At 43.8% G+C, this 15,964-nt stretch overlaps 1 protein-coding gene across 3 annotated transcripts in view; it reads right to left on the bottom strand.

Moving 5' to 3' along the window:
* The window catches only part of LOC116508919 (complement receptor type 2-like), a 65,021-nt gene that overhangs the window by 26,201 nt on the left and 22,856 nt on the right, over positions 1-15,964 (bottom strand). For all 3 annotated transcript variants that reach the window (XM_032217736.1, XM_032217738.1, XM_032217739.1), the window contains exons 6-9: positions 11,110-11,301; positions 9,048-9,074; positions 7,884-7,945; positions 6,729-6,939 (exon numbers count right to left, since the gene is read on the bottom strand). In XM_032217736.1, the coding sequence (XP_032073627.1) occupies positions 6,883-6,939; positions 7,884-7,945; positions 9,048-9,074; positions 11,110-11,301 (338 nt within the window). In that variant the 3' untranslated portion in view covers positions 6,729-6,882. The remainder of the gene's footprint in view (positions 1-6,728; positions 6,940-7,883; positions 7,946-9,047; positions 9,075-11,109; positions 11,302-15,964) is intronic.

The raw sequence follows: 15,964 nt of genomic DNA, 5'->3' as shown, positions 1-15,964 counted from the left end.
TAATTTCGTCTTGTTTATATAGTTTCCTATAATAGTTCTGTACTATCTTTTTCTTTTCTCCTATTTCTTGTTTCAGATTCCCCTCCTCGTCATACAGTTGTTTAATAATTCTTTTGACCTTCTCCTTTCTTATTTTGTGGGCCAACCATCTCCCAGTTTTATTTGCATGTTCAAAATAATTCTGCTTCATTTTCTTAATGTTTTGTGCTATTTCCTCTTGGGAGATCAAATTTATTTGGTGTTTAATTAACTCTCCTTTTTTCCCTGTGTCTACTATTTTCTGGCTCTTTCTGGGTCAGCAGTTCCGTCTCTCTTAGTTCTTTGTTCAGTGTATTAAGTTTTTCCCTGTGTATTTTGTTTCTTCTTATTATATAGGCTATGGAAATTCCCCTCACAACTGCCTTCATCGTGTCCCAAACATTTTGTATTGAGGTCTGCTCTTTACCGTTTTCTTTAAAGAAGTAGCCCAGTTCCTTTTCTATTTGTTGTACAAATTGTTTCTCTTGTAGTATGTTCTGGTTTAATGTCCACCTAGCTTTTATCCTTGCCTTCCCTTTCCATTGCCATAAGACTGGGTGATGATCGGCCCACTTGTTGGTTATTATTTCAATATTTACAGTATCCATGAGTAGCTCCGAGTTTGACCAAACCATGTCGATACGGGACCATGAATTATGTGGATGGGAGTAAAACGTGTACTGTTGCATCTTGTCATTCATTGCTCGCCAGACATCATAAAGATCTAAATCCTTCACCATATTTACATAGGCAGACGGTAGTTTCCTTCTTGTGCTTTTCTTGTGGGTACCCTTATAGTCCATCTTACCATCTGCTATAGCGTTGAAATCCCCTAGAATACATATATTTTGCCACTCTATTTCATTTATCCTCTTATATAGATTAATATAAAATCTCTCTTGTTTTGATTTGGGGCATAGATTCCAACTAGTAAAATTTTTTTCCCACCATTAATTATCTCCACCATTAATACCCTACCATCTTTGTCTGCATATATTAATTTGGGGTTCAACCATTCTTTTATATACATCACAATTCCTCTTTTTCTGGTTTGTGCTGACGAGCAGAATGTTTTACCTAGTTTTGGACAGACCAACAGGTTATTGTATTTTTCTTTAATGTGGGTTTCCTGAAGACAGATTACATCTAACTTTTGTTTCACTAGATCCAACAGTACACGTTTTCTTTTGGAAGTTATGTTAAGACCATTTACATTAGCTGATAGTACATTCGTTTCCCATTCTTCAATTCCCTTACACGTTATTCGCTTTGAGGGCACCTTTGGATCGAGTCTCGATGGGTGACCTTGCTCTCGAATCTTCTCTGCCATATCTCTCTCGTTCTCTGGCCTCTCCTGGCCCCCGCCCCTCTGGTTGAGTTTCAATTATAGTGTCCCCCTGTCTTAAAAGTCCTTCTTTATTAAATCTCTCATCGTCTGCTAGTAAAAGTTCCTGGAATTCTTGAGCTTTCGCCAAGGTATCTATTCGGTATTTCTTTTCCCTCCATGTTATCAACATTCCTTCTGGAAGGAGCCATCTGAACTGAATTCTGTCTCTGTTTAAACGTGTGGAGAGGAAGTTGTATTTCCTTCTCTTCTCTCTAACTCTCCGTGGAGTCTGTATTAAGATGAGAATTTCTTTACCTTTGTATGTTAGAGAGTCCCCTCTTATTGTACTTAGAATGTCCTCTCTCAGCTGTCTTCTCAACACCCTCACATGGATCTCCCTCGGAAGCCGGTGGCGTCTCGCGAAGCCTGTATTGACTCTATAGGCTTCGTCCAGATCATTAATAACCTCTTTTTTCGGCCTGCCGAGGACTAATCCCAGGATTTCTCCAATCAGCTCCCGGAGGTTTTCATCTTTTGCTTCCTCCACGTTTTGTAGTCTTAAATAATATGCTGATCGCTCTAATTCTAGCTGGAGGATGGCCTCCTCCAGGCTTGAGTTTATAGATTCCAGATTGTCCTCCACTTTGTCTATCCTTTTTTCCGCTATTTCCGTTCTCCCCTTAACATTTTGAATTTCCTGCTTATTTTTCAGCAGCGCTGTTTGTATTACTCCTATACGTTCCTCAATTTTACCCATATTGTTTCTTACTTCACGCATTTCATTCTTTACTCCCTCCAGGCCTTTGGCGACACTTTCCCCCATCTTCAATATTGTCTCTTGTAGGGAGTCCATTGTTACTTCCTGGTCTTGCAGGGTTGGGGCTGCCTTATCTCCCGTTTGCCTGCCCTCAGGGGACTTTTCCCTCACCGGGGTAGATAGGGGAGTTTGCTTTTTACTCCCTTTAATTAAGGTTACTGTTTTCGTTGCCATTTGCTTTAATTCAGCTCTTCCCCTATAAGGTGTAAGTCTAGTACCTTCTGAGTGCTGCTTAAGTAGTTATACAGAGCCCGGGGTACATACAGGGTAATTAAGCTGGAGCAGGGCTGTGAAATATAGGCTCAGTTAATTCTATAGTATCTGGGAGAGTCAGGAAGAGAAACGTTTCAGCGTGATACGACAGGGTGCAGGAGAGGCCAGAAAGTATTTAGAACTCACCCATCAATCTCTTCCTGTTGTCAGTGTAGTGTTTTCCTTCTGCTGTCTCTGGCTGTAATATGACACCGGGTACTTCAAACCCTTGTGATTAAACTTCTTTCCTTTTTCCCAGGCAGGCAAATCCAGCTTCTCTTCTTCGTCTCGTCCTCTGTTAATCCTCAAATTTAACTAGTCCAAAGCCTGTCTTCTTCTATTCACAACGTCAATCAGCTTTCACAAAAGTTCACTGTTTGTATTTAATAGCCGCTGCAGATAAATGCGCCCACACACTTATCTGTATTTATTGCAGTAAAGTTGTTTATCTTTTAGGTTTAGGCTTTTAAGTCAGATCTTGTGATTACCGTCATTTGGTCCGCTATATTCCCTGCAGCTGTCTCTCCCTTCCTTATTAGTGGCTGGCAGTCACGCCTTCTGGTCGGCCATTAATCAGCCGACCTCTTTTGCACGAACTCTGAGGGAGCCTCTTGCTTCGTGGGAGGAGATCGCCTTTCACCCTCCACTGCACAGAGGTTTCCCCTCTCCAAAGGTCCTCGCACCTCGAAGGGACCTTGCCTATTACGGCCACGCTCGTGGAAAGACCGGGCGAACCGAACAGAGAGTCTGTCAGCAGCCCGTTCCAGTGTGATGCCAGACCGGAAGTGGAGGGATTGACCTTGAGCCTGTTCCTCCCCATCCAGATCTGCACAGCCTCCAGGCATCGGGACATCATGTTGAGGGCATCGTTTGGGTGGTTTGGGGTAGAGATTAAAAGTTGGGTATCATCACCATATTGATGATACCGTACCCCAAAACTATGGATGATCTCACCCAGTGAGACATATTTCATATATATGTTGAACAGGAGGGGTGAGAGAACCGACCCCTGAGGCACCCCACAAGTGACGCGCCTTGGGGTTGATCCCTGCCCTCCAGTCAACACAAACTGCAACCAATCCGACAGGTAGGAGGAGAACCACCATAAAACAGTGCCCCCCACTCCCAACCCCCTGAGTCATCGCAGTAGGATACCATGGTCCATGGTATCAAAAGCCGCTGAGAGATCTAATAGGACCAGGACAGAGGAGCAGCCCCGGGCCCGGGCCCGCCAGAGATCATCGACCAACGCGACCAATGCCGTCTCCGTGCTGTATCCGGGCCTGAAACCCGACTGAAACAGATCCAGGTAGACAGCTTCATCCAGGGACTGGGGAAGCTGACGTGCTACCGCATTCTCAACAACCTTCGCTACAAAGCGAAGGTTAGAAACCGGACGATAGTTGGCTAAAGAAGCTGGGTCCAGGGAAGGCTTCTTAAGGAGGGGCCTCACTACCGCCTCCTTCAAGGCAGTGGGAAAGAACCCCTCTCTCAATGAAGCGTTGGTAATCACCGGGAGCCAGCCTCGTGTTACCTCCCGGGAAGCCGAGACTAACCAAGAGGGACACGGGTCCAGCACACAAGTGGCAGCACTGAGTCTCCCCATAATCCTGTCCATGCCCTCGGGGGTCACAGAATCAAACTCATCCCAGATGGTCTCCACAAGATTCATCCCCGTCGACTCGCCCGAATCTACCCAGTCAGAGTCCAAGCCTGTCTGGATCTGAGCGATTTTATCCTGCAGATACTTAACAAATTCTTCAGCCCTACCCTGCAAGGGGTCTTTCCCAGCTCCTTGATTAAGTAAGGAGCGGGTCACCCTAAACAGGGCGGCTGGGCAGTTATCTGCGGAAGCAATAAGAGCAGAAAAATGTTGCTGTTTTGCCGCGTTTATCACCACTAAGTAGAATTTAATATGAATTCTTACTAGTGTTCGATAAGATTTGGACCGGCTAGCCCTCCAACCGCTCTCTAGGCATCTTTTCTGGCGTTTCATCTCCCGGAGCTCCTCGGTAAACCAGGGATCTACCTGGGATTGACACCGGTTCAGAGGCCACAAAGGCACAACACGATCCAAAGCCCCATGGCCACCCTATCCCAGGCTTCCACTAGGGCTTCAGTAGAGTTGTGAGCAAGGGATTCAGGAAAAGTCCCAAGCTCCATCAGGAGGGTCCATCAGGTGCCTGGGGCGGAACCATCTAGTCGGTTCCACCTCCCTGCGGTGAGGGGTAGCAGTATGGAAGTCAAGCCTGATGAGGAAATGATCCGACCATGACAAGGGTTGGATAGAAATATCCCCTAAATCTAAATCATTCATCCACTGCCCAGTGACAAAAATCAGGTCGAGCGTGGGTCCCCCATTATGGGTGCGGTCTTGAATTAACTGAGTTAGGTCCATAGCCGTCATGGAAGCCATGAACTCCCGAGCTGACTCAGATGTCTCACCAATGGAAGGCAGATTGAAATCCCCCAGGATCATAAGCCTGGGGAAATCAACTGCCAATCCAGCTAACACATGCAGCAGCTCCGGCAGGGCAGATGAAATGTAGTAGGGAGACAGGTACGTAACAAAAAGGCCCACCTGAACTCCAAGGCCCCATTTCACAAAAAGGGACTCCCGCCTATCTGAGGCACAGTGACCTCCTGAGGTCTGAGACTTTCCCTAATAACCACTGCCACCCCCCCACCACCACTGCCCTGGGCTCTCGGCTGGTGAAACGCCCGGAAGCCTGGTGGGCATAATTCACTAAGGGGAACACCCCCTCTCATGGCCCAACCAGGTCTCCGTAATTCACGCCAGGTCCGCTCTACCCTCTTGTATGAGGTCGTAAATGAGGGGAGCCTTATGTACCACGGACCTGGCGTTAAGCGATACCAGCCAGAGACCAGGGTCCTGTAATCCCGAGCACCCAGTGGTGTAAGAAGGGTGATGAGGGTTCGGAACGTGCGATCGCTCTTAAACAGCGGACCCGCGTCCCCCGAACATAATTTGGCCCTCGACCCCCACCATATCTGCCTCTCCCACAAACAGTAGAGATGGTGAACCCCTCCAGTGGAATGACTTAATGTCTCCCCCGGAATCCCAACCCTTCCCAGCACTCCTGACCCGCGCCCATTAGTTAGCTCTGGCCTGTGCCCTGGCAGACTCCCCCCAAGCCTGTCTGAGCAGTCCGTATCAACCCCCCCCCCCCGCCCTCCCCTTAAAATTTGATTTAAAAATCCTTGCAAAAAACCCCTAAGAAGTCTCTTCTTCGCATGCCACCTCTCGAGATCCCAAGATCCGTCATTAAGGAAGCGACTTGATAGGCAAGAAGGCCATCCCCGGGAAAGGGGGAGTTCCCGAAGGGAATAAAGTTCTGTCGCAGTATAGCATAGAGGAGAGTGTGACATCAACCAAGCAGGACATCATTGTATGCAATGTTCACACTGCTCTGCCTGTTTTTGCTCAAAGGTTTTATGAGAGGTTCTAGAACTTACATAAAGCCATGGTATCAAAATTGTAGGTGATGAAAGATGGAAGCAAACCAAGACTTACAATCTGCTTCATTAGGAATGAAGATATAATAAAATCAAAGGGAATATTTGAATATAGTGTATGCTTTCAGCACCAACATAAATTAAAACTGATCAGTTGAATCAATATCTCCAGGGGAATATTTTGGAAAATTTGTTAATAAAATTGATAACATTTACTGAGAAAATCATGTTATAAATGCAGACAGTCTAATCATACTTTCTGTATATACTTTAAATACAAAGAAACTGTTTTGGCAGAGTACAGGAATGAAATAAATCTTCAGTCTTTCAGCAATATTTCTGCATCCTGCCATAGCTCCCTTTGGGAAGCAGCTCTTTCAGCCAGCCCTCAGAAATGAGGGAATCCTCTCAGCACATGGCAGCAGCTAGCAATCTTATCTGCCGGTTTCTCTACTGACTTTCTGGAGAAGGTGGCAGTGAAGGTTACAAATCATGAGGTGCTTGGCAACTGGTTGTCAAGCAACCAGATTATAATATGTGATTACAGAGGTGGTGTGCAACATTTTGTGATGGCTGAAAGTGTTTCACTGGCCAAAAAGCACCCATTCCAAGGCCCTTATAATTCCAGACATGTACAGTGTTAACAACTACCTATACTTCATAAACTTTTATTTATTATATTTAAGTTCTAATCTTATACTACCAACACAATTAAAACCATATGTATCATCAGCACAGAATGATGGCTCTACCACTATTGCTAAGTTTTTTTTAACAAAATACAGTCTATTACACAACTAAGGACCAAAAGAATGAAAAAAAATAAGTTAAATCTACCTGACAGTTCTTGCTGATGATGAGCTCTTTCACCATAGAGATGTTATTGGAGACTCTCACTAAACATACTGCAGAATATGTCATTGCTCATGCAACTTTCAGTTTTCTCATGTTGGAACAAAGTTTACTCATGCCCCAGGCAGCCAAGCCACTATTATGGTTGCTGTGTCTGCCCTTCCTTTTCATTCTTCTCTGACTTTATCTTGTTCACCTGTTAAGGAAAAGAAATGTCAATCAGTAAGACATCAGTAAGAGAAGGCAATTAAAGTTTGTATTTTCATTCATTGGAGAAGTGGTTACAAGAAAATAAGCTGGGACAATGGGGAATACATATAGAAGGAATGCTCTACCATGATATGTGGTATATCATCCCCTCCCCTAGAGATGAATTTGGCCCTGACCCTCATAATAGTTTGTATTGAGCATTATTAAGTATAATTATTTTGATTATGAATGTTATGAATTTTTTATGATGGAGTCTTAGATGCTTTTGTATCATTGTTATTTATTTAAACTATTGCATTGTCCAGTTGTCTTGCTTTGATTGTTTGTAAGCCATTGAAATAATTGATAACAGAGACTGGTCAGCAATAAAGACAACTGAGGGAAAGGGAATTGGTTGGGTTTGGAATTAGAACCATAAAAAAGTGAAAACACTTCTGAAGCTAGAGCAGAAGATTGTAAATTATACAAAAACTAAGGATATCAGAGAACTAACCTATTAGAATAATAATAAAACATGCCAGAGTAAAGGTTAACATGAAAAACAGAACAGTATTTAGAAATTTATGAACAGCCAGAAGAAATAGCAGACACAAGATAAACATAACAACTGAATGTTTGGAGCTGAAGCGATGGGAGCTCTCCCTGACATTCAACAGAACTCAAGCTTCAAATGTGGGCTTGCAAATTAACTCTGCATCTTAATCACATGAGCCTCTGCATTCCTACTACCATCCCTGAATTCATGATAGACATAAATATACATGTAGCTTTTTTCTTTAACAAAAATACATATCAATGCAAAAAAAAAAAGTTTAGAAGCAATATAGACTGATACAAGCAGAAAATAGCATAATTTGCCTACTTCTTAGCTTTCTTTTTCCCCCACCATGGAACTACAAATAAAAAATTAAGGAAATAAGACAATTCTACCTTTTCTATATATTTCCGGTAAAAAATTGTTACTGCCAAAATCCACAAAGGTAATGAAGACCCTAAAAAGAAAAAAAAATACAAAGTGCCATCGTAAAATTACAGTGTCTTAGTAAAAATAACTAAAACCAAGAAAATTAATATGTGATTCAAAATGTGGTTACTCGGTCCTTTAATTAAATCCTTACAGCTGGAATATTACGTGGAAACTATTCCAATCTTAATACCTGTTAATTGCAGAAATTCACTAACCTGTGGACAATTAAATTATTTGAACAATCAGTATGAAAATTAATTCAGAACAAGCCAGATTGAAAATTTCCAAAGAATTTTAAATTCTGACCAGCAGACATAAAGACCTAAAACTGGACATTAAAAAAGATCCAAAGTTAATACCTTCAAAAAAATTATTTCCCCAAACACCTAGATCACATCTAATCATAACTCTAGTATCCTATTTTTAACCTTTCAGGCAGTCCTTGGGAATTATTACCCACATACCATATTGCAAATATAACAAGTAAGCAAACAAGCAAATGCACATGTACTAATAATGTATAATCATCTATAGTGAAACAAACATGGGAAAAGAACTATCTCATCATATAATTATCAACTCCATCAATCTCAAAGGATGCAATCAAAATGCAGATAAGTCAAAAGCACCATTTTATCAAATAAATTATCTACCAGCATCAAGGATCCATCACTTGCAAAAAAAATACCATCCTCCCATGTACCATACAAGCCACTCAAGCATGTGCAGGGCAGGTATACAAAAAGATATGTAACTCCATCATCAAAAACAATTTCTTCAGAATTCCTACTGCAGTATTACCTGCCAAAGTAATGAAATTACTTTATCCAAAACCCAATCACAGAGAACTCTCACACCATGAAGGCAAACCCCAAGCTATACATGTTTATTACCATCTCATGAACTGAAACAATATGGACAAAATTGTGTTCTGTGTTATCCATATTTGCACAGAAGTTCAAGAGGAAGCTTGGTTACACTATTGAGACGTCTAGGTTAAAAGGAATGGAAGAACTAGTTCCACCCAATAAAGAAGTAGATGAGGTTTCCAAAAATGAACTGCAGATTTTTCAAAAGAGAAATTGAACAGTGCTAAGATTTACATGTTCATTTTCAAAGTTACATACCACATATAACTAGTTTGATGAAGTTACCTAAAAAGAAAAAGAAAAATTATTCTGGTAAGTGAATTTCTTACAAAATGAACATACATATTATTTATGGAATAATGAATTATTCAGGCTCGAAAACTCAGCAGAAATTATTAGCTGAAACTCTACACTCTGAGGAGGTTCATATAATATTTTTTTTAAAATAAGTTTTCAACCTAAAAACCTATTGTACAATCGAGAAATCGTGTAGTTTTAAAAGAATATAAATTGGTGTACTCATTCTGAAATAAAATTTTGATCATATTTTCTTTTAAAAGTACAAAAAATAATATTACTTATCAATATTAAGCATCTAGAACAGCACAAAACAACAGAGTAAGGTTACCTGCATTGAAGATTTTTCCAAAGAAATAGCTAGCACAAGCATTAAAAGATGCCAAGTAATGTAATATCAAATTTAAGCACTAGCTCACTGCAAATAACAATCCAACTAATATACAGCAAAAACTGCAGTTCTCATTGAATATCTGGGGTGCAAAGTCAACAAAGATAAAAGGCAAACTATGCCCCACCAAAATGTAAGATCAGGCTGGAAAATAAGATTAGCAAACTGAGATAAGATTCAAGTAAACTAGAACAGATGAATGAAAATAAACTTAACAAAAAGAAAACCAAAGAATACCTAATCAAGAAATACCACTTAGAAACAAGGAAGATCAAGTAAGCACTGGAAATAATAAAGGAGCAAATAATAGTTATAATCAAGAAGATTAGCAGTTAGGAAGCTCAAATTGCAAATTATATACAAAATCTCCAATTTCAATCCAAACAGAAGGATTTCTATTAATCTATCAATGGAGAGACTGCAGCAGTGGTGGGTTCTGGCAGGTACCCCCCAGTACGGGCGTACCAGTGGCCGCTGGGAGCAGCGGCCACCGTACCAGAATGGTGCTTTGGAGGGCCCACCCATCCTCCCTCGTTCCTTACCTGTATTTAAGCCAACCAGGCCATTTGCGCACGCAAGCGCAGCATACAGCACCTCCACAACCTCCGCCAAGTAGCTGGAGGGTCGCAGTAGGTGTGTATGCATGCACAGAGTGCGTGCCCATGGTGGACGCCCAGCCCTATCACAGCATACCAGTTGTGACAGGATCCAGAACCCACCACTGGACTGCAGTGAATCAATCAGTACCTGACAAGGAGTAAACTTGGGTGAAGATATAAGAAATATAACAAAAATGCAGCTTTGTTAAAGGAGGTGGATAAGAATTTAAAAAGGTAAAATGAAAGAAAAAGGGCAAGGAAGATCAAGAATTGGTCAGCAGCAGTTGAAGATAAATTTCATGGATTTTGGTAGAAGCATCTGACCAGTTTACATGTACGTGTTGCCAAGCAGTTTAACAATATACTGCAAGGAGCTGATATGGAAGAGTAGCTAATATCTGGCAAAATGAAAGATCCAGCAAAAGAGACAACATCAGGCAACTACAGGCCAATTACCTAATAGCCAACAACTGTCAAATTACTGACTGGTGTGGTAGCTGATGCAATCTAACATCATCCAGTTGAAAACAAGCTACTTCCATGTGAGCAGAAAAGAAATCCCTCAAACAGCAGAGGAACAAAATCCAAATCCAGTCTGAATATAACTGACTGACTGTGTGACAAACAAGGTTTCAGCACAGGGGTACTAAAATGTTATTTACACACTATAGGAGCTGGCAGAAAACATACAGGTTTAAAAATACCAGAACTTCCCATTTTTATTTTATGTTGCTACAAGGCAAAATCTGATTTATGTTCACATAAGAAACAAGGGGAATAGAGAGGTAAACTGGGAATGCGTAGTCTTCTAGCTGAGATCATCCTAGATCATTGCATTAAGTAGTATTTTTCTTTTGTGTGAAAAAAGCAAAGCAGCTTTCTTCAGCCTTCTTTCAGCCAAATACATTTTGTCAGATTAGAATTCTACAATCTTCAAATCCATGCTATATTTTAAAAAGAGAACAACAAATAATTTCTAGGCAGTTAAAACAATGTTTACTTAGTATAGGTATATATTTTCATTGATACTTACTCAGATGACAAGTTGGGACACTAGGAAGCCATTTCTTTCCACCAATATATTTAATCTTAGATGGCCCTTTCAATACATAGCCAGCATGGCATGCAATATCCACCTCATCTCCAGGCTCGTAATATTTTTTCCCCCCACGGACTATTTTTCCATGATTGATGAAAAGATGAAAATTATCTGGTGAAGTTTTAACTAAAAATACGAATACGTATTATAAGCCAAAAAAAAAGCAAATACTGAAATTGATGCAAAATATTAAAACAATAAGGCACACAGACAGTTTTTCCTCCATGCTATCACTCTGTTAATCCCCACAATACTGTCTGTGCCTTGAGATGTCAAACCACCTAGTAGGGCTGTATTACTTATCCTTCTCATCTATCTTATTACCTATTCCTTTATGACTACAACTTTGTTGTTTGTATCTCACGACTTATGCCGATAGCTTTTACCATGTTTGCCCGAAAATACGACCTCTCCTGAAACTAACGCCTTGCCACATTTTTCGTGTGGGCAAAAATATAAGTCCACCCCTGAAAATAAGCCCCCTGGAAAAAGCCCTCCGGCCAGGTAGAGCACCGCTAACCAACCTAGCGGTATCCCGAAGGCACCAAGCTGTGGGAGCCGGGGGGAAGGAACTCACATTGCTTGGTGCCTTCGGGATACCGCTAGGTTGGGGAGTGGCATTCTGCCTGTCCGGAGGTGGGAGTTACTGGGCGGCTGCTCCCTTGCAAGTGGGCTCCTGAAGACCCGGGCACAGCTTCAGGGGCGAAGCAGCCATGAGGTGACCACGCTCACGAGTAGCCGCCCGGCAAACCTATTCTCCAGCCAGGCAGAGTGCCATTCACTGACCTAGGGGGTATCCCTAAGGCGCCAAGCCACATGGCGCTCTGCCCGCCCAACTCCCGCGGCTTGGCACATTTGGGATACCCCCTAGGTCACTGCATAGAGCTCTGCCCAGTTGGAGAGGGGGGGTGCGTGAGCGCCTGTTCCGCCCCCAGCAAGCATGCCTCCCAGCCTCATCATGCCCTGGCCCAGCTCTCCCTGCAGGGCCAGGTGCCGCTGCCAAACTCCGAGCATAACTTCTTCTCCAGCTTCCAAACTCCAAAACTCAGCTGCCGAGTCTTCCAGCAGCGGCTGCTCTAGGAGTTTGCTCTATGGTTGTGGCCTGGCTGCTGGAAGATTCTCTGTCTGGAAGACTCTCTGTCCGGCAGCTGGCCCACAACCATAGAGCGCACTCCTAGAGAGGCCACTGCTGGAAGTCTTGGCAGCCGAGTTTTGGAGTTTGGAAACCAGAGAAGAAGTTATGCTCGGAGTTTGGCAGCGGCACCTGGCCCTACAGGGAGAGCTGGGCCAGGGCATGGTGAGGCTGGGAGGCATGCTTGCTGGGGGCGGAACAGGTGCTCGCGCAACTCCCCTCTCCAACTGGGCAGAGCTCCATGCACTGACTTAGGGGGTGTCCCTAATGTGCCAAGCCACGAGAGGTGGGGGGCGGGCAGAGTGCCACATGGCTTGGCGCCTTAGGAATACCCTCTAGGTCAGTGAATGGCACTCTGCCTGGCTGGAGAGTAAGTTTGCCAGGCGGCTGCTTGTGAGCGTGGTCACCTCATGGCTGCTTCGCCCAAGGCTGTGCCCGGGTCTTCGGGAGCCCGCTTGCAAGACAGCAACTGCCCAGCAACCCCAAAACAAGCCCTCCCCCTATAATAAGCCCAGGGCCATATTTCGTGGGGCAAAAGAAATAAGACCCTGTCTTATTTTGGGGGAAACACGATATTTAGAATCCTATTATGAGTTACGTTGATTGCATATTTAGTATTCTATGACTATCGCTGAATGCTGTATCTTATGATTTATGATTATTGTATTTTCTATTTAGGATCATGATTTATCACTTGTGGCTTGTATCCTGAGAGCTTATGCACTGAAAACAAATTCCTTGTGTATGTTCAATCACCTTCAGCCAATAAAGAATTCTATTTTATTGTTTTTAATCTATCTATTTATTCTTTTATTTTCCCTAATCCTTAATATTCAATCTTAACAAAACATTGCAAGTTTTGTTTTGCTTGCAATAGATGAGAAGATATTTATATGAAATAGGATCGATGGATGGATGGATGGATGGATGGATGGATGGAGGGAGGGAGGGAGGGATGGAGGGAGGGAGGGAGGGAGGGAGGGAGGCAGGCAGGCAGGCAGGCAGGCAGGCAGGCAGGCAGGCAGGCAGGCAGGCAGGCAGGCAGACACGTACCAGGGCCAAACATCCTTTTCCAAAGTTACTCTGCTAAAGCGGCAAGATGATTATTGTGGCACTTAGAAAAATTACTTCCGTATAATGGTTTGTCTGCATTGTTCCTAATCTTTTTCAGTACAAACTAAACTTTCATTTAAATTCATTATGCAATACATTACAACATTCAGAAACTGTCAACAATAACATGTAATATTCTGCCTCTCCTGTAAATAACTGGAAAATCCAATCTTAAAAGATCTTTAAAAAATACTCTTCCAAATTTTAATACAATAAAGATAAAAACTAAAAAGAACTAATATTTAAAAGAAAGGAAAGGGCCAATAAAATGTGGGAAGAAGAGAAAGAAAGTAGAGTATAAAGAAGTAGCTTCAGATTTTCTTATGCAGCAGTTAAAAGTATAGATGTAAATTAACCTCTTATTTTATGGTTGTAGCATAATTTTCATTTTTCCTATCCGTTTTTTCTAATCATGAAACAATGTACAGTGGAACTTTGATACTCAATTGCTTTGAAATTTATCAAATTTGGTACTCAACAGATCTTGATATGAAAATGTTGTCCTAATATTCATTGTTTGTCTGGTAGTCAATGCACAAGCTAGAACAGTGATAGCAAACCTTTTTTCGCTGCTGTGCCAAAAGCGGGGGGAACATCTTGACCCCTTCCAGTCCGGCTTCAGACCTGGTTACAGCACAGAAACCGCTTTGGTCGCATTGACCGATGATCTCTGGAGAGCCAGGGATGGAGGCCATGCGTCCATCCTGGTTCTCCTTGACCTCTCAGCGGCTTTCGATACCATTGACCATGGTATCCTTCTGCGACGACTGCGGGAGGTGGGAGTGGGAGGCACCATATTACAGTGGTTCTCCTCCTACCTCTCGGACAGGTCGCAGTCGGTGTTGGTTGGGGGGCAGAGATCGTCCCCGAGGTCCCTAACTTAAGGGGTGCCGCAGGGTTCAGTCTTATCCCCCCTACTATTTAACATATACATGAAACCGCTGGGCGAGATCATTCGGAGGCACGGGATAAAATACCATCAATACGCGGACGACACGCAGTTGTATCTGTCCGCCCCGTGCCAACTCAATGAAGCGGTGGACGTGATGAGCCAGGGTCTTGAGGCCGTTTAGAACTGGATGAGAGCTAACAAACTGGTACTCAACCCGGACAAGACCGAGTGGCTGTTGTGTTTCCCTCCCAAAAATTTGGCCAGTGTTCCACCACTCAGGCTGGGTGGTCAAATTCTATACCCCTCAGATAGGGTTCGCAACTTGGGAGTCCTCCTGGACCCACAGCTGACTTTTGACCATCATCTGTTGGCTGTGACCAGGGGGGCATTTGCCCAGGTTCGCCTGGTGCGCCAGTTGCGACCCTACCTGAATCGGGAGGCCCTCACAACAGTCACTCGAGCCCTTGTGATCTCTAGGCTGGAATACTGCAATGTGCTCTACATGGGGCTGCCCTTGAAGAGCATCCGGCGACTTCAGCTAGTCCAGAATGCGGCCGCGCGAGTGATAGTGGGCGCACCTCGGTTCGCCCACATAACACCTATCCTCCGCGAGCTGCGCTGGCTACCTGTTGATCTCCGGGTGCGCTTCAAGGTGCTACTCACCATCCATAAAGCCCTCCATGGTAGTGGGTCTGAGTACTTGAGAGACCGCCTTCTGCCGATTACCTCCCTTCGACCCATCAGATCGCACAGATTGGGCCTCCTCCGAGTTCCATCCACCAGTCAGTGCCGACTGGCGACTACGCGGAGGAGAGCCTTCTCAGTAGCAGCTCCGACCCTTTGGAACGATCTCCCCGTAGAGATTCGCACCCTCACCACCGTCCAGACCTTCCGCGCAGCCCTTAAGATCTGGCTATCCCGTCAGGCCTGGGGATAAGATTTTCATCCGCCCCACCCAAATGTTGAATGAATGTTGTGTTTTATTGTTTTATTTTATTCACATATTATTTCATGTTTTGTCTTGCACTCCTTTCCCACGAATTGTAAGCCGCCCTGAGTCCCTTCAGGGAAAAGGGCAGCCTATAAATGACAATAAAATCTAAATCTAAATCTAAACACAAAGGGGTTGTGTGCCGGCATGCCACACCCATAATGGTATTTTCGTGACCCCCTTCAGCGCGTTCACATGTGCATAGTCAACAACACATTTTTTTCGCCTTCCCCAGGCTCCAGAGGCTTTCCAGGAGCCTGGGAAGGGCGAAAACAGCCTCCCCCACCCCCCTGGATGCCCTCCAGAGGCCGCAGGAGCTTCCCCTGGAGTCTCAGAAGGCCAAAAAATGGATCTACGGGGAACACAGAAGTTCAGGAATGGTGAGTTCTGGTTTGTCCGTAGGACTGATTTTCGACCTCTGGAGCTTTCAAGGGCCTTCAGGAGGTTTTCCTGAAGGCTCCAGAGGACAAAAACCGGTCCTACAAGCAAACTGGAAGTGACTTCCTGTTTGTCTGTAGGGACGATTTTCGACTTCCGGAGCCTTCAGGAAGCTTCCCTGAAGGCTCCGGAGGGAAAAAACCAGTCCTACGAGCAAACCAGAAGTGACTTTCGGTTTGTCCATAGGGCCAATTTTCGACCTCCAGAGTCTTCAGGGAAGCCG

This window comes from Thamnophis elegans, chromosome 5, assembly GCF_009769535.1.
Source record: "Thamnophis elegans isolate rThaEle1 chromosome 5, rThaEle1.pri, whole genome shotgun sequence".
Lineage (NCBI taxonomy): Eukaryota > Metazoa > Chordata > Lepidosauria > Squamata > Colubridae > Thamnophis > Thamnophis elegans.
This window is presented reverse-complemented; position numbering and strand designations above follow the sequence as displayed.